General features: G+C 37.2%; 3 protein-coding genes across 3 annotated transcripts; 1 reads left to right on the top strand and 2 right to left on the bottom strand.

The window, feature by feature from the left end:
* The first annotated feature begins 1410 nt into the window (after positions 1-1410).
* rrh (retinal pigment epithelium-derived rhodopsin homolog) lies at positions 1411-6724 on the top strand. Its single transcript, XM_079842439.1, has 7 exons — positions 1411-1673; positions 3681-3871; positions 4047-4146; positions 4275-4428; positions 4577-4745; positions 5958-6136; positions 6208-6724. Exons 1-7 carry the CDS (start codon positions 1547-1549, stop codon positions 6311-6313), a joined length of 1026 nt encoding a protein of 341 aa, XP_079698565.1. The 5' UTR covers positions 1411-1546; the 3' UTR covers positions 6314-6724.
* enpep (glutamyl aminopeptidase) lies at positions 6596-19646 on the bottom strand. The gene is made up of 20 exons (XM_079842437.1): positions 18578-19646; positions 16340-16481; positions 16018-16149; positions 15790-15910; positions 14880-15034; positions 13530-13643; positions 13281-13415; positions 13126-13191; positions 12970-13035; positions 12648-12808; positions 12012-12091; positions 11787-11923; positions 11264-11319; positions 10935-11085; positions 10624-10697; positions 9559-9663; positions 9291-9464; positions 7349-7489; positions 7168-7249; positions 6596-7062 (listed from the first exon to the last, which is right to left on the bottom strand). The coding sequence occupies exons 1-20, from the start codon at positions 19237-19239 to the stop codon at positions 6892-6894; spliced, it is 2925 nt and encodes a 974-aa protein (XP_079698563.1). The 5' UTR covers positions 19240-19646; the 3' UTR covers positions 6596-6891.
* Positions 19647-19875: 229 nt separating this feature from the next.
* Positions 19876-26634, bottom strand: lrit3b (leucine-rich repeat, immunoglobulin-like and transmembrane domains 3b). Its single transcript, XM_079842456.1, has 5 exons — positions 26438-26634; positions 25404-25858; positions 22875-23180; positions 22483-22545; positions 19876-22272 (listed from the first exon to the last, which is right to left on the bottom strand). Exons 1-5 carry the CDS (start codon positions 26608-26610, stop codon positions 21833-21835), a joined length of 1437 nt encoding a protein of 478 aa, XP_079698582.1. The 5' UTR covers positions 26611-26634; the 3' UTR covers positions 19876-21832.
* Positions 26635-26733: the final 99 nt, after the last annotated feature.

Genomic DNA, 26733 nt, shown 5'->3' on the forward strand with positions numbered 1-26733 from the left:
ATGTCTCCCCATTCAGTCCACATCTAACATATAACATAGCGTTATTATGCACATTATATTGTCTAAAAGCACTTTGAAATACTATGATATATTAATAATTTTGCCTTTAGATAGGCCTATAAACTATTTGGCCTTGGATTTTATGTAAAAATGACTTAAATTATATTCTCTGAAAATAAATACATTATAAAAAGAAAAAAAAAGGCTTGGTGGTGGTCTTAGTAACCTTAGACTTACAGGTCTAATAATGTGCACCACATTATGGAATGTAAGCTGAAAAATACTTTTCTTAAATATAAAGGTTCTTTATTGGCATTGACGGCTCCATAAATAACCTTTTACACCCATGGAACCTTGGACAATGGACAAAATTGCTTTATTGTATGCAAACAAACAAAATAACCTTTTGAAACCTTTATTTTTAAGAGTACACTTTTAAAAATAAAGGCGCCAGGAACAACCAAAAAGGGGTTTTCACGCAGATGCCATGGAATAACCATTTTTGGTTCCCTGAAGAACCGGTTTGTGAAAGTCTAACCGTTTTTATAGACCTTTCTCCACTACAAAGAACCTTTTGTGCAGTGGAAAGTTTCTTTGGATATTAAAGGTTCTTCATTAAACCATACACTCTTTAAAATAAAAAATAAAAATGGTTCTTGGCTCGTAATAATAGGGGAACCTTTTTAAGTGCTATATAGCACCAATTTTGGTGCTTCAGTGGTTCTTCAGTGGTTATTCAGAGGTGCTAAATTGCACCTTAGTCAAAGAACCGGTGAAGAACCTCTGAAGAACCACTGAAGCACCAAAATTGGTGCTATATAGCACTTAAAAAGGTTCCCCTATGATTACGAGCCAAGAACCATTTCAAGACTTTAAGTCTGATCATCATATTTCTACATGTATATATCTTCTTCGTTTTTTATCTGTTATATCAATGATACTTAACTGTATTTAGTAATAGGCCACTCAAGATCCACTTCATCTTAAACAAGCTGTTTAATCCAAAAGTGATATAATAACATTCTTGAAATAACAATAATTAATATGTTGCCAGATAGGCTACTGTGCTGATGAGTTTTACTTATCTGCATTTGCAGTCCTTGGGTCTCAAACTATTTTAAACACTTGTCAGCTAAAAGTTTGAACTACTGAATTGTGCTTATTAATATATTACTTCCCTTTTGTTGTTTGTAACGGTGAGATATGCTAATGACTTGTACTCCGCATTCCAATAAAGCTTTTCGATTGCATGGAATGAGAAGCTTTCATGTGCGGATTAGTACCGAAACAACGGGTTCTTCAGTCCTCACAAACCAAGTAGAAAACATAATTAGAGATCATAATCCAGGCCAATGCTTTTCCAGCCCTTCATTCCCACAATCACCCCGTAACCTTCTACATCCTCTAAGCACACACACAGTTTTATGATCTCTTTCTAGGTAGGACGGGGAAGTCTGGACTTCAATTTTTTTTTAAGCTGCATGATTTGGTTTGAACAGATGTGAATGTTAGACAGAACTGGAGCCTGAGTGGTGTATATAGATATATGATTATGTGTGACGAAGAAATGGCACCTGGATTTCTGAACGCTTCTGCTGAGAATGTATATGGTGAAAAGAGCGCCTTCTCACAAACAGAACACAATATTGTCGCTGTATACCTCATCACAGCAGGTAAAGAGCAGAGATTGTGTATATACCTTTAGTATTTGATGTTGGCATTTAGCTATAACTTCATTTAAACTTTTAAATAACTAATTTAATAATTATCATGTTCATAATTTAATCAAGTATGAATTGGCATAACTTCTCATTAAGTAAGAGTTGCCTAATGCCAAGAATTGCCTTACTTTTGAGGCCTACTCATGCTAACATCTTCTAATAATGTTAATAGAATGTTTGTTTAAAGTTATCTTTAATACTGTTCTTAAAATATTAGCACAAAAACATTATTTATACATCAATTATGGAACTTTTTTTTTTACGGTTTAGTTGCACATTTGTCTAATGCTTTGGCAAGGTTCTCTCAAAGTTATGAACAAACATTCTTCCAGTAACGATAATAGAATTGTTCAAAGTTGGTCTCACAATGTTAGCACAAAAACATTCATGTTTTTTTTTACGTTTTAGTTGAACGTTTGTCTAATGTTCTGGCAAGGTTCTCTCAACGTTATGAACCAACTTTTTTCCAGTAACAATAATAGAACATTCGACTTAAGTTATCTGGTCTTTAATAATGTTCTCAAAATGTTAGCACAAAAATGTTAATTAGAAAAACGTTTTTCTTTTCTTTTTTTTCTCTCAACATTTTAGTTGGGACGGTTCTCTCAAAATTCTGAACAAATGTTTGTCCAGTAACATTAATGGAATGTTAGAATAACGTTCACAAAATGTTAGCACAAAAATGTTAATTAGAAAAACGTTTTTCTTTTTTTTCTCTCAACATTTTAGTTGGGATGGTTCTCTCAAAATTCTGAACAAATGTTTGTCCAGTAACATTAATGGAATGTTAGAATAACGTTCACAAAATGTTAGCACAAAAAACGTTACTTGGTATTAGTCGATTATGGAAAGTTTTTTACGTTTTAGTTGGACGTTTGTCTAAGGTTCTCCCAAAGTTATGAACAAACTTTCTTCAAGTAACGATAATAGAACATTCGTTTAAAGTTATCTTTAATGCTGTTCTTAAAATTTTAGCACAAAAACTTTATTTATACATCAATTATGGAACTTTTTTTACGTTTTAGTTGGACATTTGTCTAATGCTTTGGCAAGGTTCTCTCAAAGTTATAAACAAACATTCTTCCAGTAACGATAATAGAATTGTTCAAAGTTGGTCTTTAACAATGTTCCCACAAATGTTAGCACAAAAACGTTAACGTTTTTTTGCGTTTTAGTTGAATGTTTGTCTAATGTTCTGGCAAGGTTCTCTCAAAGTTATGAACAAACTTTTTTCCAGTAACGATAATAGAACATTCGACTAAAGTTATCTGGTCTTTAATAATGTTCTTATAATTTTTGCGCAAAATGTTTTCTTTTTTCCCCCAACATTTTAGTTGGGACTGTTCTCTCAAAATTCTGAACAAAGGTTTGTCCAGTAACATTAATAGAACGTTAGAATAACGTTCTCAAAATGTTAGCACAAAAAAAAAAACGTTACTTGCAATTAGTCGATTATGGACATTTTTTTACGTTTTAGTTAGACGTTTGTCTAAGATTCTCCCAAAGTTATGAACAAACTTTCTTCAAGTAACGATGTTCAATGTTCTCAAAATGTTAACAAAGATGTAATTTATACAGTACATCATTCAATGTTTTATTTATGTTACCGCTACTCTACTCTCGTAAAACCAAGAAAAAACATTTTAAAAGAAAAATAGACATTTTAAACGTTTAGGGAACATTCAGAAATAATGTTTTCATAAGTTAGTAAAAATGTTCTTTGAATATGTTTTTGTTAGCTGGGTAGGATTGGATTCAGCACTATGTTTTTAAGCATTCCTTGAAACTGACATTAAGCCTACAGATTCAGCCAGGCGTGTGAGGTAACCAGCAGGGGTGTGTGTAAAAAGGGAAACTGAAAACGGGAAATGTTTAGAATGGACATGAAATATGTGCGTGTCCACAGATGTCTTAACCTCCTGCTCTCCCTGCCTGTGTCTTTTTCTCTATCTCTATCAGGAGTGGTCAGTCTGAGTAGTAACATTGTGGTGCTGCTGATGTTTGTGAAGTTCAGAGAGCTGCGTACTGCCACAAACGCTATCATCATTAATCTGGCTTTCACGGACATTGGCGTAGCTGGTATTGGCTACCCGATGTCAGCAGCCTCAGACCTGCACGGGAGCTGGAAGTTTGGCTACATGGGCTGCCAGGTGTGCGCCTCCCACTCCATTTTTAGACAAAACAACGCATCAACAAACACAGTCATTTTGATTGTATAACAAAGCAAAATTGTGAATATAGTCATATATTTTTGCTTAGGTACCCTAGTCTAGAACATCCTTTCTTACATGTAAACAGCAACAGAACTTGTTGCCTCTGTTACAGATATATGCCGCCCTGAATATATTCTTCGGAATGGCCAGTATTGGGCTGCTCACTGTGGTTGCCATTGACCGATACCTTACCATATGTCGATCTGACGTAGGTATGGATCTGTCCATACAACTGCCTGAATTAAATATGAACCAATAAGGACTGTCATTGTCTTAGTGGAGGGTCAATGTAATTTGTGCCAAATGCAGTAGGAAATCTATTCATGTGTGTTTGTTACAGGACAGAAGCTGTCAACATTGTCATACACACTGTTAATTGTGGCTGCTTGGCTGAATGCTGTGTTTTGGTCAGCCATGCCCATCATTGGTTGGGCAGGATATGCCCCAGATCCAACAGGAGCCACCTGCACCATCAACTGGAGAAACAATGACGCGTGAGTGAAGATTGATATTACAGAGCCATTTTATTCATTTGTCAATCTGTTATTAGTTTTACCACTCTGTAAAGCTTTTTCTTTCTGATTGTGAATCTTAGAAGAGGAGAGGGGATTACAAGTGGGACTAATCCTGTTTGATTTTTAGATCTTTTGTGTCCTACACAATGACTGTGATCATTGTCAACTTCATCATTCCACTGTCGGTCATGTTCTACTGCTACTACAACGTCTCGGTTACTGTGAAGAGGTACAAAGTTAGTAACTGCCTAGACAGCATCGACATTGATTGGTCTGACCAGATGGATGTGACCAAGGCAAGCAAACATTTTTTTTTTTGCCATAAAATCCCATTCACATGAGGGTGCATGTAATATTTTATTTAAAATAATTTATATTTCACTACTTTGGTGGTCATTTTAAATTCATGTCTGAGGGCGTATTTACTTGCTCAGGCATATGGCTGAGTTGATTGTACATTGTTTTACTGTTGTCTTTAAATGTATTTTTGGTGTTTTATGTTTTTGGTTCTTATTTATGCTGTTGAAATGTTGTTTTAATGGAAAGCACGTATTTTTTAAATACGTTTTTAAATGTGCTATACAAGCAAACAAACAAACAAACAAATAAACAAACAAATAAATAAATAAATACAAATATGAAAAAATATTAGTTAAGAAAAATAAAGACAATTCTTTACAGTACTGCATATCATTAACTAAAACTACAACAAAAAAACCCCACAATTTAATTAATTGAAATAAAGTTAAATGTGTTATAATTTATGTGGTAGCCTACTGGTGGATTTCCGCGGGAAATTCGAGCATGTCTTTGCGTCATAACCTCAGTCTGTATACATAAAGAAAGAGTCCGGATAGTAGTAGTATCATGTGAGGATGGTGGCACATAGCCTTTTCTCACAGCAGCTGGAGTGATTAACCATCATTTTGATGGCGGATTGTAATCCAGAAAGGTCCAAATGAAATCATCAGTGACAATTGGAGATTCACCCATAGTCAAAATCAAAAGATTCGATTGTACAGAAATTGAAATCTACAGGTAAAGCTAATAAACACTACCTTAATAAAGTCACGCAATGCTGATGATGTTAACATTAACAATTTGAGAACAAAGTATAACAGTAATAATAATTAGCACGGTTTGATGTGATGTGAGCTAAGCGATCGTTACATTTAAATTACCGTTGGTAGCGCGTTTTATTGTAATGTTTTCTGGCAGACATGTTACTTACTTGTTCAGATGACACTTTCCGGTGAAAATTCTTATTTAAGTTATACTCCAAGTCGGAGAATCTGTGATTCTGAAGTACAGCATCCACACCGGTGTGGTGACTGACAGCAAGCCACACATACTCCTCAAAACATTAGATTCATCCGCGCTGAGGAGCCGCTGATGCACAACTCGACAAGTTTATACATAATGCTTAAAAAACACTGCTTGACTGTTTTTTTTTTTTTTTTTTGCTCTCTGGTTTCGTTTAACCTGAATGCTCAATTATTTTTTTATAGATGTCCGTTATAATGATAGTGATGTTCCTGGTTGCCTGGTCTCCATATTCGATTGTGTGTTTGTGGGCATCATTTGGTGACCCCAAAAATATTCCAGCTCCAATGGCCATAATTGCCCCACTCTTCGCCAAGTCCTCCACCTTCTACAATCCTTGCATCTATGTCATTACCAACAAAAAGTAAGGCTTCCTCTTTCCATCTTTGTTGTCACTTTCTTTCCTTACTAATGAGTTGTATTTGTTGACTGCAGGTTCAGGAGAGCCATCATTGGAATGTTACGATGTCAAACACGACAGCGAATGACTATTAGCAACCAGCTTCCAATGACAGCGTCTTCTGTGCCACTCAACCCTTAAATGAAGAGAATCAGATATTTAAACATTCATAAAACATCAGCGCTGGGCGCTTTCTGTCTGCTTCAGTTTTAACACCACTAGGGCATGATTACTTTGCAGTCTCAGATGGATGTAAAGTGTTCTTGTACCATGAATGTGGTTCCTGCAACTGGCATTGCTTTCTTTTAACCTTACTATTCAGTATCTTGTTACATTGTTATGTCTACTGCAATGATACTGTATGTATACTGTATGTACTCATGTTTTCATTTGAATAAAAACAATTACACAATGATTTGTTTTAAAGATTTCTATAATTTGTCTATTTTTCTATCAAATGTGTAGACTTTATGACATTTATTTCACATTTTACAAATAATTAATTTGATGTATATTGCAACACATTAAATAAAGAAACAATGTACAGTGCCTAAGGAATTGTAATGCCAAAGAAAATATATTTTTAAACTATCATGGCAACAGAATCCAAGACTATTTTGTCACAAGAGTGTTTTAATTATGGCTCTTAGCTAAAGATTCATTTTCAAGCTGCCCTGAGCAATTCATTGACAGATTTAGTGGGGGGTGGGAAAAACGGTTCAGACGCTGGACGCTTCCAGCTCTAGGACAACATTGTTCTCCAGCCAGACCCGAATCTCCTCCTGGTTCCGTCGCACCCATTCAATATTGTTCTTCACAGTCTCTAGTGCCTGCTTCCTGGGCATCTCACCTGCTCCTGCAATCGGGTTCAGGGCAAAAAAGTGCTCCATCTAAAAAGAAAACAATGGCATTGACACATTTTACACAAACGTGAATTCAACATCTAGTAAGTAGTAAGCTATTATTCCATTCCAAACACAGCCTTTGCGTCTCACCTTCCACAGCTGCAGCTCGGTGTTGTATGTACTAGTAATTCTGGAGGGCAGGCGACCCAAGTTTCTGTCATTGATAGTATATCTAAAACACACATGATGAGATCATATAGAACATTGTTATTTTCAGTAAGAAGAATATTGCTTTTTTTCCTTATTCCTTTCAACTGTTGGATGAACTAACCTGTTCACTAGGTAATCCCAGTTGAGCGTGACCCAGTCCCAGGCCATGGCTTTTCCATATGTGTTGCGTGACACATACTGCACTAAAGTAAAAACATCTTGACTTCTCACAATGCTTTCATTTTTAGCGGCTTCAAGCAACCTGTTACGAAAGAAAGGCATTTGAACAAATTAATTATTGAGTGCTAGTTTAATATTGCCAAGGCCCTGTTTACACCTGGTATTAAGATGTGTTTTGGTCGATCGGATCACATGTAGACGAGGGAGACATTCCCGTTTACACCTGGTGTTTTAAGTCTCTTTTGTCCACATTCAACCACTTCTGTCCTGATTTCTTTGAGAGGAGGGTCTATGGGCAGGTACATGTATGGGCTTTTTCAGATCTTTCGATCGAATGGACGAAATAAACTCATGCAATTTATATGAACGCGACCGGAGATGACATACGGAGAGCAGCAGCTTTCATTACTGCTTCGATAGCCGCAAGACTATGCAGGATACGGTGAGTGTGTGTTACAAATCAGGAATGGTGAGAGAACATTGTGCTTGGTATGTTTTTGCCTTCAAAACAAACTTGGGTCTTCAGCCAACAAAGTTTAAATCCCGTCTGGCTAGCACGCTTCCCATGATGTTTACGCGTTAGGTCAGTAGGCAGAGATTGTCTTTTTTTTTTTTACACACATTTGACCACATGAGCGCTTAATACCTAGCCTGACGTTGTCATACTCAATTCTAGTCAGAATATGAGTCTGATACTGCTCCGTTGGGCTGTGATTATGGGGCGTGTTTCAACTGAACCAGGAAAGACCTCAATTGGATAGACCTACAACCAATCAGAGCAACGGAGCGACACATAACGTCAAATGTCAACAGAACTCAACTGCACACAGTGTGGCCAAGTCCGCTGTTGTCCCGCAGGCTGTTTTTCCATGTCCGCGGGTTGAAGCGACCCCAATGTGATATTTAGACCCAGGAATGCGAATTTTAGCAGACAACCCTGCCAAAAAAAACACAATTTTTTTCCGGAGAACCCCCCGGGAAGCTATTGGGGTTGTTTTGGGCTAGTTTTGAGTAGCAATTGGGCGGGTTTTGTTGTGAAAACTTGGCAACCCTGTCTGCACGCACGCTGGAAGAAGTAGAATCTTTACGATCTTTGCCGGTGTTGTAAAAAAGAATTTAAGGATACACAGAGTACTTACCTACACGATCATCATTTCTGAGAGAAATAGAAAAGGTGAATGCATATACGAACAAATTCTCTGTTTAGGATTAGAACAACTTCAACCCAAGCGCTCTTTGGTGACGTGGATGATTACATTACTGTTTATCATCTGTCCATTATCATCTAAAGCCCGCCCTGACAATTTCATTGGTCCGTTCATATTCTGAGTCACACAACAGATTCTGTTCGGGCATGGTTGCTCCACAACAGATCAAGTCCAGACCGAACTTCCCGATGTCAAATGTTGTGGGCGGGGATAAGTTCGGCTGGCATCCAGGTGTAAACAGGGCCAAAGAGATCAAAGTGGAATAAGTGATTGGAAAATGCCATCGTACATCACCAAGGAGAAGTCTTTCATTTTCATAGGATGACTGAGTTATGACATTTTCATTAAACATCATGAGATCAAAACAAGGTATTTTAAGGTAAAGTAGTTACATTGTACTAACTCAAATAAGTACTGAGTAATATTAATTAACTACATGCACTTACTATAGAGTTACGGTTAGGTTTCGATTTAGGGTTAGCTACTTGTAATTATGCATAATTTACTGTTGTTACTATAGTAAGTAGTAACGTGTAATTACGTCACCTTAAAATAAAGTGTTACCCAAAACAATAAAAAAAAATAAAGCATGTATGTGGAAGAATCACTCACTGTAAAATCTATATCATGCATTTCATGCCGACTTTAATACTGCACTGGGAAGAGGGAGATTACCTATGAAGGAGAGTGACATTTTCTACTGAAGCCAGGCCGTAGAGCAGCTTGTCTTTCTCCTGGGCAAGTGAGGCAGAGAGATACTTCTGGAACATGATTTCCCAGCTCCGTTCCGATTTTGAGTTCCTCATTCCGTATCGGTACACCAACAACCGTAAGTTGACAGCCACACTGCTGCTCCCCAATCAGAGAAAGAGCCTCTTTGATACACTGACTCTGAGTGGACCACTGTACATCTTGTGAGGTATTTATGTATGAATGTGATTACCTATTTGTTTCATCAATCCATTTATTGAAAATGTCAGAGGCTTGGTTGAGAGCTTCCTGGTCATTCATCTGACATGCAATGCCTAAAACGGTCTCCCTCAGCAGCCTGTAGAAGGGGAAAAAAGAAAAAATAGTTGCACAACACCATTTTCAACTAAAAATGCATTTTCAACTTTTTGCATTTTTGCTGTTCATTTACACGACAACAGCGTTTTGTGAGCTTGAAAATGTAAACTTTTGAAAACGGGTTTCAAAGTGCACGTTTTTGAAAACAGTACCGTTTATAATCTCTGTGTAAACTACAAAAACACAAATTTGTGCGGATTTCGTGTTCAGTCTAAATAGACATGCACGAGTACTTGACAACCAAAACAACAAAGTGACATCGCCAACTACTGGCCTGGCATGCATAATGCAGCATTTTAGTTGTTTTCGTGGATCCGTGTGAACAGGGACCGTTTAGACAACGTTGTCGTCTGTAATCAAAACTTTTCAAAAATGCAAAGGAAACTTTTTTGATCATTATCGTGTAAACATACCCGAAGTTTGTCAAGTAGATTTTAATTTTTAAAATATTTTTTCCCATTTTAAAATAAATATATTTTTCGTTATCTAAACTTGAAAATAACCCATTTTTAGACAAAAACATAAAACAAATAAGTTAAATGAAGGAAAAAAATGTCTTTCCTATTGTGACTTATCTGAGCGAAATCTCAAACAAGGCTAAATGTAGGGTTGGAATCAATTTTGTCAATCACGAATTGATTGGATCGTTATCGTTTGCTATTGCTGGGATCTAATTTGAGTGACAGGTTGTCCCGCCCTCACAGCAGTAAAAAACACTAAGACATTACATTTTTTGAACAACTTCAAATGGTTCTGAATAATTTTGAATTAAATTAGAAAATAATTTTCACAAGTGGTCGCTGACTTTTGGACGCCACTGTATACAGTATGTGCATACATACACACATGTGTTTACAAGACTGATAAATCCAAGAATGTGTCCTTGGCCTGTGCTGTAGGAGAGCATTTTTAGTTTGTTCTGCCAAAAAAAAATTCTCACCGCTCTGTTTGTGTCCCCTCATCATTCCACCCGAGCTCCCTGGATATCTTCTGCACATGGTCACGGAAGAGTTTCTAGACATGATTTAAAACAGAGCATATGAAAAACAGAAGATATGAAACGGTGACTTCTTGCAAACATTTTTATAAAGAATAACAATTTATTCATAAGAATATCAAACAATTTTCATAAGAATATCAATCCCCCGCTTGGAACAAGACCACATTTTAACATTTTACATGTTTTCTTTTTCTTTTTACATAAGGACTGTTGTCATGCTCTGGAAGGTAGTAAAGACTTTGGGATCCAACCTGGAATTTGGGGTACAGCACTGGGTCATCAGCCAGCATGTCTCTGATGTAGGAGATGGAAGTAGATACTCGATCCCACACAATATACTCAGTTTCATTGGCCAGATATCTTGTTAAGTTGAAGGCATTTCCATAATCGACAATATCTGCCCTGTTAATGCAAAACAAAAAGTAGCATGTTTAAAGTTGAGTTCATCATAATTACTTTGTGACCTCCACTGTAACCCTAAAAAGCTATGCTATGTAAAATAATAATTCAGTTTTTTACTGTCAGCAAGTCGACATTAAGTCAGTGTTCTGGAGTTGGAAAATGTGTACAACTAACTCACCGCCCAAATGCAAATACATCATCAATGTAGCTGCTTCGATCAGTTGCATCATACACCTAAAAATGTATAAGCAGAGCATTATGTGAGTTATTAGTTAACATATTTATCACACTGATCGCTGTCGAACATCTTTGTTCTGATTGGTCAATCGCAATATTACTTCGCCGTCCATTGTAATGCATGTCATCCGGCGCTACTTTCCTCTCTCTCACACCGTGGGCAATCTCTTATTTCATTCATACGCAATTGGCGCCATCTAGCGTCTTAATTATTGACTACCGGTATAAGTATAAATTACCTCAGGCGATTTCAGAATTAATTTTACTGTAACATTGTTACAGTGTCTGTCTTGTTGCTAGGCTTATTGTTTTGTACGTCATCATGGACTACTTTTTTTCTTAGCGGAAGCTTAATACAAGCAGTGTTTTTCGTCAAAGCGGGAAAATGAATATTATCCCTTCTTTCTTGCTCTGTAGCTACAGTTCTGTTAGTTCTGATAGAGAATAAATATTAATGATAATACCTTATGATCTGTGAAAAGCTGCTCGGCAATAGTGCTCCACACACTGTCATGGTGATTTACTCGATAAAAGCCCATGTGGTCTTTGTTGACTTTGATAAGTCCATCGGTAGCAGGGGAGTATCCAGCAATGACTACCTCTAATTAAACAGGCCAATGACAGAAATTAATTACACAGCAGAATACCTCGATTAAAACAACGTAAGATAAGTATATTGTCTTGTTTACCTGTCTGCCCTTTGTCAAATAAGAAAGAGATGTTTTTGGAGTTGAGTGTGCTCCATTTCACAGGAATGGTCCATTTGTATCTGTGGGACAAGAGATCATCGTGAACTAATGAACTTTTCAGTGTGTCAAATGATAGAAGAAGAATCAGAGGTGAGTTCAGGTCATTATCTGTCTTCCTGTGAAAAATTAATGAGATCTATTATTTGTAATTGTAATCATGTTGTAGTTTATTGGGGACACAGAGCAGATTGATGTATATGTAAAGAATATAGAGCAGTGCTTTTCAGTTCATAATTGTGACCTGGTTGTGACGGATAAACCAATCATAAAATTGTGCAGAATTTGGAAGGCAAAATACATGTCTTTATTAACTTAAAAGGGAGGATAAAAATGCTTCTGTTGTTGACGTCAAAAGCTTGTGCATTTGCTTAAACAGTATGGCGCGAATTCATCGGTCATTTGTTTGGTGAACACACTATTTGGCCTAGTGTTTGCATTTTCATAGTCTGCACATGCCATGTTACTTTTGCAAACTGTCTATTGTGGGTCATGGTAATATTATTGATTTCCCAGGGTTTGATTCCACAGACATCATAATTTTGGTGTAGAAGGATCTGGGAATATCATCAGGCTCACCCTAGGGGAGTGGTGGGTTGGCTGGGGTCAGCATTGGGATCCAGAAGGAACCTGTTCTGGGTGAGTTTAGCTTCAGTGTCTGTGTTGGTCAGATTCAGAACAGGATAACCCATCTGCTTGGTCCATGTGTCCATAATGTCTGCCACAGGTAAGCCACTCTCCTAAAGTATGACCCAAGATATATACTTTATAATAGGCATATATCTAAATTGTCTGCCGACAAAAATGTCTAAAAACATATTTTCCCCTAAATGTGTCATGGCATGTGGTTGTTTAGGCCTATATAAGCATTAAAAAGGTATGACCAATAAAAGCTATTTACATCAGCCAAGGCTTTCCAAAAGTCGGCAGTCTTAGCGTTCTGGAAGGGGTAGGTTTTCAGATATTGCTGTGGTAAAAAAAAGAAAAGAAAGAGGTTTTATTTTAGATATAAGCGTGGAGTCATTGGAAAATGTATATTAAAAGTGAGGCGCCTTACTCGACATCCATCCCTAAATTTGTCACGGCCAAGCAAGTCCTCTAGCATACGTAAAATAGAAGCACCCTAAAGCAGAATAAGATTAGAGTGACCAATTCATAGCAACAATTGTTTATATATTTCAACATCACTAGGTTAGGCATCACTGACTTTACCTTGTTATATGAGATGGCATCGAACACGGATGTGATCTCAGCAGGGCTGGACACATCCACAATAATAGGATGGGAGGAGAGAAGAGCATCATCGACCATGACAGGAAATACATCATTGATAAGCATGATGTCACGCTGGGAACACAGAGGATGAGTTTGGCATGGCATCCAGCTTCAATGCGATTGGATGGTTTCAGAGAGATGTTACCTATTTAGGAATATATTTGAATGATTTAGGCATGTGCTCACCATTCCCCAGTCAGGCTCGGCTTGTTCTACTCCCACATACTCAAAAAAGCTGGCAAAGCCCTCGTTCAGCCACAAGTCGTCCCACCAGTCCATAGTCACAATATTTCCAAACCACTGCAGATTAAAGAGAAAACAAGGGCCGGTGGATAAGCTGCTTAGATTAGTCTTAAAAGTCTTGTTTTTCTTCAAGACTGGTCCTAAGTTTTTAAAGCTTAAAGCCTTTTATAAGGTCTAATGAAGACTGATTGCGTCTTGTCTAACTGCTAGTTGGACAAACTAGTTCTTAAAGGGATAGTTCACCCACAAATTTTAATTCTGTCATCATTTACTCAGCCTTAAGTTGTTCCTAGCCTGTATGAATTTCTTTCTTCTGCTGAACACAAAAGATGATTATGGGTTACCAGACAGTTAATGGACCATCATGGGGTCCATCAACAATTTGGTTTCCGACATTCTTTAAAATATCTTCTTTTGTGTTCAACAGAAGAAAGAAACTCATAAAGATTTGGTGAACTATCCCTTTAAGACACAGTATTAACATAGTGTCTAAGTTTATGCATCTGACCACAGCTCCTTAAATAGCAAACCCTAATTACCTCATGCTTATTCAGCCTGATATTGTTCTTGTAACAGTGCCTTGAGTAAAATGTGTTTATTCAAAATATAGTTTTTTTTATAGTGGCAAAGACATATTTCAAGGATTCAATACACAAACTGTGCAAGCAGAGTCCGCAGCAGCATGATGAAAGCTCAACAAAATACTCTGCTTCAAGGGAATGTCTTTACAAGGAAATAGGTTAGAAATTATCTAAATTACATCATGATTCTATAAAACCATCTATAAAAGGTTTCTACAGTTCTAGCGCAATATGACATTTTTTTGGATTCTGCTTCCAACCTTGGCCCTGGCCATAAAAAGATAATCTTATCAGTGTGCAATGTGACTGCAGTCATTATCCTAAAAACATCACTGCGTTGGATGCTTCGGAGAGGGTGTAATATGTAACTGTGTGATAGTAATCTTTATGGTAATCATATTTTTCTCTGTCAGTCTTGTTACTGTAAATGGGCCTGATAAATTCAGCCTCTTTGATTGATAATGCAGTTACAGGAAGCAGTAAAATGAGATGCAGGCTCAGCACAGGGTGTTCTGCCAAGGCCCGTTCTGACATGTGACTGATGATGATGTATATGCTATTGTCCTCGCTCTGCGCAGTGTCCTGGACAGAGCACCTGTAGTGTGCTTTAAAGCACTGCTTGCTAATGAATGATATATGGTGCCAAGGTTAACTAGCTTCACAACTCTTTCAGTGATTACGATTAGATCAGATATGTGATAGGGTTAGTAACCTGGTGAACAAGCTCATGCGCAATGACACTGGCCACTCGCTGTTTGTTGATTGAAGAGGATTCCTTCTCATCGAACAGCAGGTTGGTTTCTCTGTAAGTAATCAACCCCCAGTTCTCCATCGCTCCTGTCCCAAAGTCTGGGATCGCTATCTTATCTGCAGCAGAGATAGAATACATTCTATATTCCTTTGACTCAATAGTTATAGCATAGATAGACATGGTAGGAATCAGTTGATATATAAGATAATCATGAATCAGTGCCTTTTGATAAAGATCAGTTTGTACTGTTTCAAATTGTATATTTTGGTAAATGACAAATAATAGTGTTCAAAGATATTAAAAAAAAATCTAGTTTAAAACACATTCTCAATGTACTTTTTATATTAATTTTGATTACATATGATTTTGAAAAAAGTTGTTTTCCCCTTTCAAGACATACTTAAATTCAATGGAAAGCACATGACATTTTACAACCTGAAAAAATATCAAATTGACATTTTCATTTTTTTTAATCTACATGTTGGTCACACCACATGACAAGTCTTTTAAAAATAAGCAATAAATCTGTTAAAATATTTCTTTCTAAGACTGTCTTAAAAAATTATGTCCACTTACAGTAATTACTTAACAAGGGTTTCATTTTTTTTTCATTATGATATTGGGACAGTTTAAAATGAATATCAAAATAATGAAAAATAAAAACAGGCTAATCTTGAAAGAGTTGTATTTTAAGTTATTATGTGTATGAATTGGTTTTATGTATTTAAAAAATAATAATAATAATAATAATAATAGATCCAGAAAAAAATTTGCGTCACTTCCCCATAAAATGATAATTATAAGTAATAATTAATAATACCACTAATATGATATATAGTTAAAAATTGTGAAAACGTATCTGCTGATTTACCAAGTTTCTCTATAGAATATTCCATGTCAAAATACTCCTCAAAGTAATCGAATATGATCTTAGTGACATTTGCAGCATAATCAGTGGTTGGGATCTGCAAAGGCTGAGCATAGATCCGCAACTGTCAGGAGGAGAGAAAGAGATGAATAATGAAAATCCACAAAGGTTTCAGTGTTCTGATTGTTAGAAATGGATTTAGTAGAACAAACATAGAAAGAAATTGCTTACTGGTATTCCTCTTTTCGAGATTCGCTCCACATATTTGAACTTGTGAACCGCAAAACATACTAGATAGGTGCTCATCTTTACTGATTTTTTAAAGGAGGTTTTTGTCTTTTCATCTGACAATTGCTCTTTGTTCTGTGAAAGAGAGCCAAAATATGTTTAAGAGTAATATTAACATATAATATATAATCATCTGATTAAACTTAATTTACCAAAACAAAGACAACCACACACTTGCACATAACACACTAGACTTTAAAGAGTTAGGTTTAAAAGTTCAAGCTCCACAAACTGTTTTTAAGACTCAAGCAGCAGGGGAATATACCTCCACAGGCATGTTGGACAGCGCTTCATATGCACTGTCATGGGTGATGGAGATTGTGTAGGTGGCCTTTTTGTTGGGCTCATCAAAACAGGGAAAAGATTTACGAGCGTCTGTGGGTTCATGGTCTGTTGCAGCGATTTTCCTGTAAAAGAACAGAGCGGGGTTCATAAAAATCAAATAGTAGTTTACGATAATCCCAGTAACCACATAGGGAAAGTCCAACCATTTTCATCAATATTTAATCAGGTTTGATTATGGCTGCCGGTTCTGTGTGTGCGCAACAAAATAGTTTTTGGTGGCCTCCGCAGTTTTGCCCAAATATTTTAAAACAAAAGTAAAAAGTGATTCAAATTGACATTGATAAGACACACAATTCCTGTATGGTGTGTTTCATAGTTCTTAGACATCATAGATAATAAAGACTTGTTTGTTGATCATAATATATGATATGATAATGTGAAAACCCATGATACATTTAGTACAAGTTTCTATTTCATGACATACTGTATAAGGAATGGCATTCCTATTGTAAGCTTGTTTAACTGTTAGTATTTCTCAACTGAACTCTGTAATACTCTGTAATAGTGCTAAAGCCATTTTATTACTTCATGATTAAATAAGCTTTTGGAGATGTAGATCTCTCGTTCTTTGCACCTTTCTGCTTTTGTTCCAAGAAATGAGGGTCCAGTTAAGTTCAGTTCAGTGCAGTTCTTACAATTTCACACCATTCCCAAATCAGATAAAATACTGTGACCCTACTTACAGCTTGGCAATACTCAAGCACTTACAATAAATGGCACGTGTAGCATTGTTAAATACTTAACATTGAAATCTCTTTGGGATTTTTCACTATTTTTGATATCTCCCTCAGAGACTATAATTCAATTCTCTTTAAAGCAGCGGTCTCAGAACTTCTTATCCAAACAGTGGGTTAAATCCAGGCATTCAGTCCTAGTTATCTGTTCCCTGTCTACAAATCAGAGGAGCTGAGATGTAATTGTGAAAAAATTGAGATAAATAAGTTGGCAAATCATTTCTGGGACATGTTGTAATATGGTAAAAGTTCATTTGCCTTAGTGAGATCTCACTGATGGAGCCAAGCAGAAAATCTCAGAAAGTTTTTCCACTCGTACATTAAAATAACCTGGTTAATGTCTGAAATTAGTGCAACATTAATAGGTCACTTAAAGTTCAGAGAGATAACCCTAGGGTCTACTAACCAAGCCAGGTCACCTAAAGTTTAGGGTGACAAACATTTGTAGTACAAGAGTGACAACAGTGCTGATAAAAGGTTTGCCCTTTGGTGTCGCCTGACGGCCCTGAAATGGTCATGATTGGGAGCTGAGGAACTGTAATATCCTTATCTGAGTGCCTGGTTACTATAGTAACTATTACTGTCATAATAAAAAAAAATCCATAATTCAATTTCATCATGTCATCTATTAAACTATGCACAGAGTTGTAAGAGTTGCTGCACAGGTCTTCACAATGTAAATCTGTCCTCATTTTGTCCATTTCATTGAACTTACAAGTCAATCAAATTATGTTCCAAACTGATACAGTTAATGATATCCATTTCAGTATAAACTGTATTTGGAAACAACGTCGGTCATTCAGCCTTGAGAAGAAACATCTCAGTCACTCTAGCACGCAATGTGGATGAACTTGACTCGCTGATACATATATAAATATATAAATAAATAAATATATGAAGAGTTCAGATGCAAAAGCCTCTAAAAGCCACTTTGGTCCAAAATGAGATAACGATACTGAGTGAATGCTCTCCGCGGATAGTATACATTATAAATACTTTCACTTCAAACCCACTAAATCCCAGCCTCAGCCCATTCAGAAGTACCGGTACTTAGGTAGAAACCTATACATAGAAACCCGACAAAAATGCATAATTTAAACAAAACGGACATTGAGCCTTTTGCATCTGAAGTCTAACTAATGTTCAAAAGTTTAGTGTTTTTTTGGGGGTGTGAAATAAATTGTCACGTTTGATCAATTTAATGCATCCATATTGAAAAACAGTATTAAAGGGATAGTTCACCCAAAAATTATTCTGTCATCACTACTCACCCTCAAGTTGTTTCAAACCTCATAGACAGTACACATACTTTCAAGTATAATGTTTCAGTACTTGTCATACCTCTTGAGTCTGACCTGTGCATACTGACTAATTACTGTGCATACACAAAAAATAAATGTACAATATATAGTTTTGATGCTTACATGGTAACTTCATTCTCCTGATACGTGGTCCTGTAGAAACCAACCAGAGAGCCAGTGAGCCAGCCCTGGAAGTGAAGAGTGAGGATGTAGTGCTCGCCTGTACCAGTGACACTCAGCTGCTCGGCCACCTCCACCACCACATACTCCTGCTGTTTGTACTCAAAACATTCCTTCACCCTGACTGAGGTCAAGCCGGATGGGCCACTGCGCTGTAAAGTGGGCACCGCAGTGACAAAAGTCTCTCGGATGTGGAGCCACAGGTGCTGACTGGGCTGCGTCAGGTTCAGATGGATGGACACGCTCCCGGTGTAGATGTCTGTGTTGAGGTCTGGTTCCATATGCAGGTCGTAATGGAACGGTACCATGTAGTCAGGTAAGCGGAAATTGTTCCATCCGCCATTTGTGTTATCGGATGGTTTGCAGGGACCCCGTTCATCTGGCGGTGTTGTGGGTGATGGTGTTGGAGTTGGAGTTGGAGTTGGAGTTGGAGTTGGAGTTGGAGTTGGTTTGGTTTCGTCTTCCGATGAGGAGGTCTTCTGGCTTAAACCAACTCCGAGGCCCACGGCAACACCTGTCACTATGACGACGGCGCAAATGATAACAGCATGCTTCCCACGGATAAAGTATCGCTTTTCCTTCTTTTCGAACTCTAGACTTTCCATGGTGAGCCGTCAAACACAGACACAAGAGTCAGAATGTGTACAAACACTCAGAGTTCACAAAGTCAGAACACTCTCTCCCTGTGAACCCACACGCACACACACACACACACACACTTCCTTTTGCCTCCAAAGAGAGAAAACAGCTGTGTCTGATTCCCAAAAGTGTGGACATACGCAGTCCCACACTCACTCATGCCGGGCAGCCTGTGGGAGGCTCAGTGGTTAAAGCAGGAGTTAAGTTTCACCGCCCTCCAAAAAATTGTTTGTAAGGTCACAGCCACGCGGATGTCAATCGTTCACACAGGAAAGTGATTGTCCTCACACACTAAATCTCACACTGATAATGTTAACACATAGGGGACAAGGGCTGAATTTGTACCGCCCTTCAGTTAAACATAAATCAAAATATGTTAATCAGCAGTCAAAGAGGAATGATCACAAACGAGCATCAGAGAGAGAAAAGTGGGGGAGGGAGGCATAGGAAAGCAGAGTATCATGAAAAGAGTTATTATGAGGAGAGGAAGGGGCTTAAGGGAGAGAACTGGGGAATGTTACGGAGCTGACGTGGTTTTAAGTTACTGAACAAATGATATCCATGAAAATTATGAAAACATTTATCAGAAATTAAAGTCTACGGCAGGTATATGTGATCCTTTATTCACAACATCATACAATCAAAAGAGATAAATGTGATCAGAGACCTTGAATAGGGGATCTAAATACAATCACTCCATGTTAGTGACTATACGGAAAAACCCCATATGCAAAGTTTAAATCACATGTATGTTTTCTTCCTGAATGTAGTTTTATTGATTCATATGTGAACACAATTGATTATATTATATGTTTGGTTTTAAAAACTCCTAAGGTTATCATTCATACACATATAGCAAGGAAAGTGTTTGTGCCCAAACTTTTTACAATAAAGGGCCAATAAAAAGACTTGCTGTAAAAGTAAATGCTGCATTCAATCAAAATCACTTATATTCTCTATATTTCATTGCAAAATGATCATAGAATGTTCTGACCCAAAATCAGTGACTGTCATTTATGGGTATGTTTACACGACAAAGTACACATTTTTTTAAAAGTTTCTAATTTGCATTTTTCCACATATAGACGACAATGTTGTCAAAGCGATCTCCGCTCACATGGATCTGCGAAAACGGTTAAAAATGCTATATTCTGCGTGCCAGACCAGTAGTTACTGATGTCACTTTGTAAAGAAAAACTACGCGCCTATAGTCATGGATCTGCAGAAGAGAGGACCCAGAGGAATGAGCGGTGATGGTGTTTTATTGACAAGACTGTAGACAGGGCACAACAAGGAGAGTGAGGCGGGAAACAGTTCAACAGCAGGGCAGGGCAGATGACCCGAAAGCAGACGGGGAGAATTACCACTGGGACAAGTCCTAGGCTTGAGGATGAGGACTGCAGAGGAAGAGGCAGCACCAGGTGGACTGATGGTGAGAAAGACCAGGCAAGGACACAAGGAACCAGAGGCTTGATGCTTGATGAGCTCTCAGATGTAGCACCAGCATTGCTGCCAGGCAGAGGCTCACAGAACCAGATGATTGAGAATCAGACAGCTACACCAGTCTTACTGCCAGACAGTGAGAGAGGTCAGGCAAAAAACTAAACAAGACTGGAATGCACAAAGGCAAATAACTTACTAGAAGAAGACTAGAGGAAAGAGAGAGTTGCTTCTTCATTTTTCTGAAAAAAATGAAAAAAAAACGAGCTGTTTTCTCATTCTTCTACTTTCAATATGAAATAAAAAAGCAACTGAATGAATGATACACAGATTATTTAGGAATCTTTTGTTTCGAATCAATTCGGAGCGTGTATCAAACTGAATCAGACTTGTGCTTAGTGACTGCTCAGGTAAAACTGTACTTTCTCACCATGAATATGGTGTATATTTTACAGGACTGAGTGATGAAATCATATCTTGAACATTTATATGAGGGCAACGATATAAAAGACTATGTTCATTGACGTATCATAATCATAAATCATTTGTTATCATCAGTCTGTGAGATGCCTTGACTGTAAATATATAAAATGAGTAGAACCAAAAGTGCTGTAACATCTTTATCTGAGTATCAATGAAATGAGGAATGCAGGAAGCTTTTAGAGCAATTAAATAAAGATTAATAATCTCATTTCAACACTCAATTTTCATACCAAAACTTTGTTGAACACAGATACTGGCTCAATTTGTTAATAGACAGCTACTAAGTTCACTTTATTTATACATTATAAAAGAGGTATTTTATATAGTTTTTATTGTCTGTAGGTTAATACACCAGTAATATTCACCAGATAAGTTCTTTACAATAAAAATGTGACTTTTATTAGGCTACTGATATGATTAAAGGTTCATGTGAGGGAACATCATTTTAACACTTTTTTAAAAGTACAATTTCAGTTCGTTTTTAAGTGTAATTTTTTGTAATCACCGTTAGTTTAGAGCTGCCATCTGGTGGTCATGGCTGTGTAATACACATGAAAGTAATCTTCCATTGTGGAAATATACAAGGTTATGGTCATTCATAGAAAATAGAAACTTGAAATTACACAACTGATTGTGTCAGGTGTGAATTGACATGGAGACATGAGGTGTTTGCCTTTTGTGGAGTGGATTTTCAGAAGAAATCAAAAAGTGTCTCTGTGGCAGGTTCTGCACAGCTGTCCTGTCCCTTTTCATTTTGTCTCTGCTGGCTTTGGGGATTTTCATGACTCTCTTTTTAAGGGAGGGCTGTCCAGTCATGTTTTGAGAACGTATCGCCTTTGATTTCTGGTTGGGTTTCCTCTGCGAATAGTCTGATTTTGCAACAGTTTGCTGTTGATCCAAGTTTTTGGAGTTTGCATATTCTGCCATTATCCCGACCACATTCATACGGACAATGACCTCTGATATCCCTGCCATGTTTTGTGCTCTGCATCGGTACTCCCCTGCATCTCTATAGGATATTCCATTAAGACTGACTGCCGACCAACGGATTCCCACATGTGAAGACTCTTGTACATCTGCAGGAAGTGATCATGTAATTAGACATTAAATCAAGTGAATGAAGATAACACTCACTTACATGACAGTTTACTAGCTTATACATCTGTAAAACATTTGCACCAATGTGTTTTGAAGGGTAATATTTAAACAAAGGTTTAAAAACCAAGTGCACTACAGCTAAAGAGTTAATTATTTTTAAGTGTGACCATGTTCTAAAGGTAACTTACAGCCAGAAAGTTTTCCGGGCAATCTTTCGATGTCAGTGCTGTTTTGCATCTGCTTACAACAAGCTTAAAAAAAAAAGGAGAATGCAGTTCAAAACTCTGAGATCACCAGCGAAATTACAGTAATTCCCTAATTGAACATTATACATTTTACAATAAGGTCTCATTTGTTAACATTAGTTAATGCATTAACATGAACTAGCACTATTTTACTACATCTATTAACCTATTTCAGTTAGTTGCCAATGAAAACATTTCAATTTTTTTTTATTTATCTAATATTTAGAATACATTTTACAGCTTTATTTGAATAAACTAAAAAAAGTTTCATTGTTAGTCAACAATAACAATACTTGTGTGCATAAAAAACATTGCACGAGTGTACAAGAAGATACCTTGGTTATAAAGGTTGGGTCTTGCTGACTTTATCCACATAATTGTTGGAGTTGGGTGTCCTGTTGCATCACAGCGAAGTAGGACATTGCTACCCAGTAAAGCTGTGATCTTTGTGGCAGAGGTCACCACGTAGGGCCGGCGGCAGCGAGTGAGCTCCACACTCTGAAAGGGAACTCCAGCGAGACCTGGCGGTTCACTACAGGTCAGGAATCGATCTAATAGGACCAGAGAGGATTCTGGGGCTTTACTAATGTCAAGCAAGGTGGAAAGCCTACAGTCACACACCCAGGGGTTGTCCTGAAGACCTGTGAGAGGAATGAAATGGGTGAGAGATGGTGACGTGATAAACAGTGTTGGGGAAAGTTACTTTTAAAAGTAATGCTTTACAATATTGCATTACTCCCTAAAAAGTAACTAATTCCATTGTTTGGATTGTTTGTTAATGACTAATAACTCATTTACAAATGCATTATAAATCGTTAATAAGCAGTTATAACTGCATGAATATAAAGGGTGACTTTAACGCAATGCCTGCCAAATAGTGAGCCATTTTTAACTTGCATGTTATAAATACCTAATAAATGTATTTATTCACACTTATTTAACTCGATACCAGATTCCTGAAGTGAAGGATTCCACTTTACATTAAGGTTCACTTTCACAGGTTATAAATGTTTGCAACTCATTAATAAATGGTTCGCAAGTGTCCACCCAACATTAAGGTTCACAATTAACTAATATTGGAATTAAAACACTCATTATTAATATCTCATCAAGTTATCGTGCTCTTGTTTATTTGATTTTTTTTTAAATACAGTTTGATAATTTCATCTTGATAAACAAGAAATAAATTTTATACACTGCTGTGGTTAAGCATCATGAGCTTTTTGTGGAATATCATGGGTAAGACAGTAACCTCTGGTAAGGAACATTTTAAGAAAAGTGGAAGTCATGAGATATTAATGAGAAAACCACAAATACAACACCCTTCAGTCTCACTATGATAGTCTATTTTTGCTGCATCATGATCAGGAATCTGGTATTGAGTTAAATAAGTGTGAATAAATACATTTATTAAGCATTTATAACAAGTGAGTTAAAAATGGCTTACTATTTGGCAGGCATTGCGTTAAAGTCACCCTTTATATACATGCAGTAACTGCTTATCAATGAGTTATTAGTAATTAACAAACACACCTTTATAAACCTTTTACAAAGGGAACCTTAATGTAAAGTGTTACCATTACTTTTTACTAAAAGTGATGCGTTGCGTTACTTTTTCTCACTTGGATGGGCTTGTTTGTTTGTTTTTTAATAGGAAATGCTAATTTACGCCTGTACAGTAGAGGGCGCAGCTGAAACAAACCTCTGTGCTGCCATTCTGGATCAAAGAAGAATGTGATTTTTTTATTTAAAACAAATGTGATGTTTATCTAAAGTCATTTATTTTGCTTATTAGTGTGGTTGAATTGGATCATTTAAGGTCAGCATGGTTCACCCAAAAATGAAAATTCTGACCCATCAACTGTTTGATCACCAACATTTGTTAAAATATCTTCCTTTGTGTTCAACAGAAGACACTCATCCAAGTTTGGAACAACTTGAGGGTGAGTGATGACAGAATGTTCAAAGTATATTTGTCTGATTTAATATATTTAATTATTGCAGGTAATATTCTGAGTTTGCATTTCACGGTTTTTAGTTTTGCATATCACAGGAATTTTGAGGAATACTAAATCAGTATTTTTTCAAGTGAGATGAGTAAATGCATGCTCACATTTAGTCTAGAACTACAATAACCATCATGTTTACACAGCACACACAACTCCTCTGCACTTACTCCAGATTTCTCTCAACATGGAGGCAGGAGAAGTGCCCACTAGGCACCTTTATTATATGTCAATAAATGGGAAAACAAAGTAAGTTGCGTTACTAAATAACTCAGATATTTTGTTGTAAATTTAAAAGTAATGCCTTTGTTACTTGAAAAAAAAGTAATCTGATTACGTAACTCAGTTATCCCCAACACTAGTGATGAAATATTGAGTCTTCAGAGGTATGTGCACTGATTACATAAACTTATCTCTACAGAAAGTCTGGGCTAAGAGTACAGGGCTTAGGTTTCCACTGGAAGAACACAGTGAGCTATCAAAAGGCTGAAAACTCTCAGATCGCACTTAGATATCACAATTGTGTTTGTGTACACCACTCAGGTTGGATAAATATTTCATTAACATAAGACATTAATGACTTCTATTGGTTTCACTGACTTTGGCAGCGTCGATGTGTGTGTAACGGTTCCTCTAGTATAATCAGGGTGTTACTCCATTATGTGCTAAACTTTTTCCTATTTATTTTGGCTCACTGAGTACAGTAGGGTCCAAATGTCAAACACAATTATTGTCGCCAGTAACATATGCAGATCACTGACTTGAATTATTTAGTTATCAATAACTTACAATTGCATACTTCATTTCCTACAGCTTAACAAATTAACTATAGTGCGGTGTCTCCTCTTTATGTTTCACCTAGAACCACTGAGCGCTGGCTTTGAGTGGCGTCACTGAACGGCCAGAGAGCAGTCAGATCATTGGGCAGGGTGCTCAGCCTGTTGCTCGAGAGGTCCAGATACGTCACATTGCCAAGGTAACGCGCAGCCAGGGGTGGGATTCGTGCCAGGCGGTTATTGTGCAGTCCAAGCGTTCGGAGGCGGGGCATATCCCTGAGTCCCTCCCAGGGGAAGGTGGACAGGAGGTTCCCGTCCAATCGTAACTCATGAAGGGAAGACAGGTTTGTAAAACTCCTTGGATGTAGAACGGTGATGGAGTTATATGTAAGCCACAAATAAAGCAGTTCTGGCATGGCAGAGAAAGCGCCTCTAAAGATCCTGGAAACAGAGGTGCGCTCTAGACGAAACTTGACAGTATCACTTTGCAAATCAGTTGGAATGGCAGTCAAGGCTGGGTTCTTACAGAGCACAGTTCTAAGAAAAACACCAAAAATTATATATACATAGATTAATAATATAAATAAACATTACAGTTAACATGTGTGTGTGTGGCCAAAATATTCCCTAAATTGTGGGAATAAAATGTCCCCACGAGGATAGTAAAACGTGAACATTTTTGACATAGTGTGAAAAGCAGCAACAACCTGTTCATACTTAAAATTTGGAAAAGCATAGTATAATATGGTTACAGCATTAGCCAGGCCAATGTATCATATGCATCACAATATAAGATAAATTGATAAGATAAGATACATTGGCCTTTATACATAAGTCTGTAAAAATTGTGTTTTATCAGTATTTTGAATTTTGTTGTGTTTTAGGGTTGAAGGAAATATCTGTCAACTTAACAGGAAATGCACTATTAATTTTCTGACAAGACATATACTACACATATTTCCTCTGCAATTATCTCTACCCTACATTACTGGCACATTGTAAGAAACTATTTACAAGACAACAACAGAGTGAAGGAGAGAGTGTGTGGATGAAAGAATTCAGGATCAAAGACTTGACCGGTTAAGAAAGATTACAGAAAAACCTATTTGACTGTACCTGAGTCCTTTGGAATCGCTGCGACCATGGAGCACACAGGTGCACAGAGATGGGCATGACGGACTCTGAGCACAGATCACCAACGCAAAGCACAACGTGAGGTCTGCATATAGAACTGGATGCATCGCTCTAAGAGACACATAAAGTACACTGTCCCAGGAAAGAAGTGCCATCTGAGCAGGAGTGTGACATTCCCAAACACTGTCGTAGATTAAGATAAAGACTAAAAGGATTAGTTCAGATTACTCTGGAGCAGATCAACACCTTTAGTCAGTGTAGTAAAGAGAAACATGCTT

Source organism: Gobio gobio (assembly GCF_949357685.1).
Source record: "Gobio gobio genome assembly, chromosome: 18".
NCBI lineage: Eukaryota > Metazoa > Chordata > Actinopteri > Cypriniformes > Gobionidae > Gobio > Gobio gobio.

Excerpts from the sequence above, each read along its gene's own strand:
- rrh (XM_079842439.1), top strand. The coding sequence starts at position 1,547 with ATGATTATGTGTGACGAAGAAATGGCACCTGGATTTCTGAACGCTTCT. Across the intron at positions 3,872-4,046 it reads TTGGCTACATGGGCTGCCAG|ATATATGCCGCCCTGAATAT; the intron begins GTGTGCGCCTCC and ends CCTCTGTTACAG. Across the intron at positions 4,746-5,957 it reads ACCAGATGGATGTGACCAAG|ATGTCCGTTATAATGATAGT; the intron begins GCAAGCAAACAT and ends ATTTTTTTATAG.
- enpep (XM_079842437.1), bottom strand. The coding sequence starts at position 19,239 with ATGGAAAGTCTAGAGTTCGAAAAGAAGGAAAAGCGATACTTTATCCGT. Across the intron at positions 13,036-13,125 it reads AATTTAGGGATGGATGTCGA|CAATATCTGAAAACCTACCC; the intron begins GTAAGGCGCCTC and ends TTTTTACCACAG. Across the intron at positions 12,092-12,647 it reads CAACCCACCACTCCCCTAGG|ATACAAATGGACCATTCCTG; the intron begins GTGAGCCTGATG and ends CTTGTCCCACAG.
- lrit3b (XM_079842456.1), bottom strand. The coding sequence starts at position 26,610 with ATGGCACTTCTTTCCTGGGACAGTGTACTTTATGTGTCTCTTAGAGCG. Across the intron at positions 25,859-26,437 it reads AGCGATTCCAAAGGACTCAG|AACTGTGCTCTGTAAGAACC; the intron begins GTACAGTCAAAT and ends TGTTTTTCTTAG. Across the intron at positions 22,273-22,482 it reads GCCCGGAAAACTTTCTGGCT|ATGTACAAGAGTCTTCACAT; the intron begins GTAAGTTACCTT and ends CACTTCCTGCAG.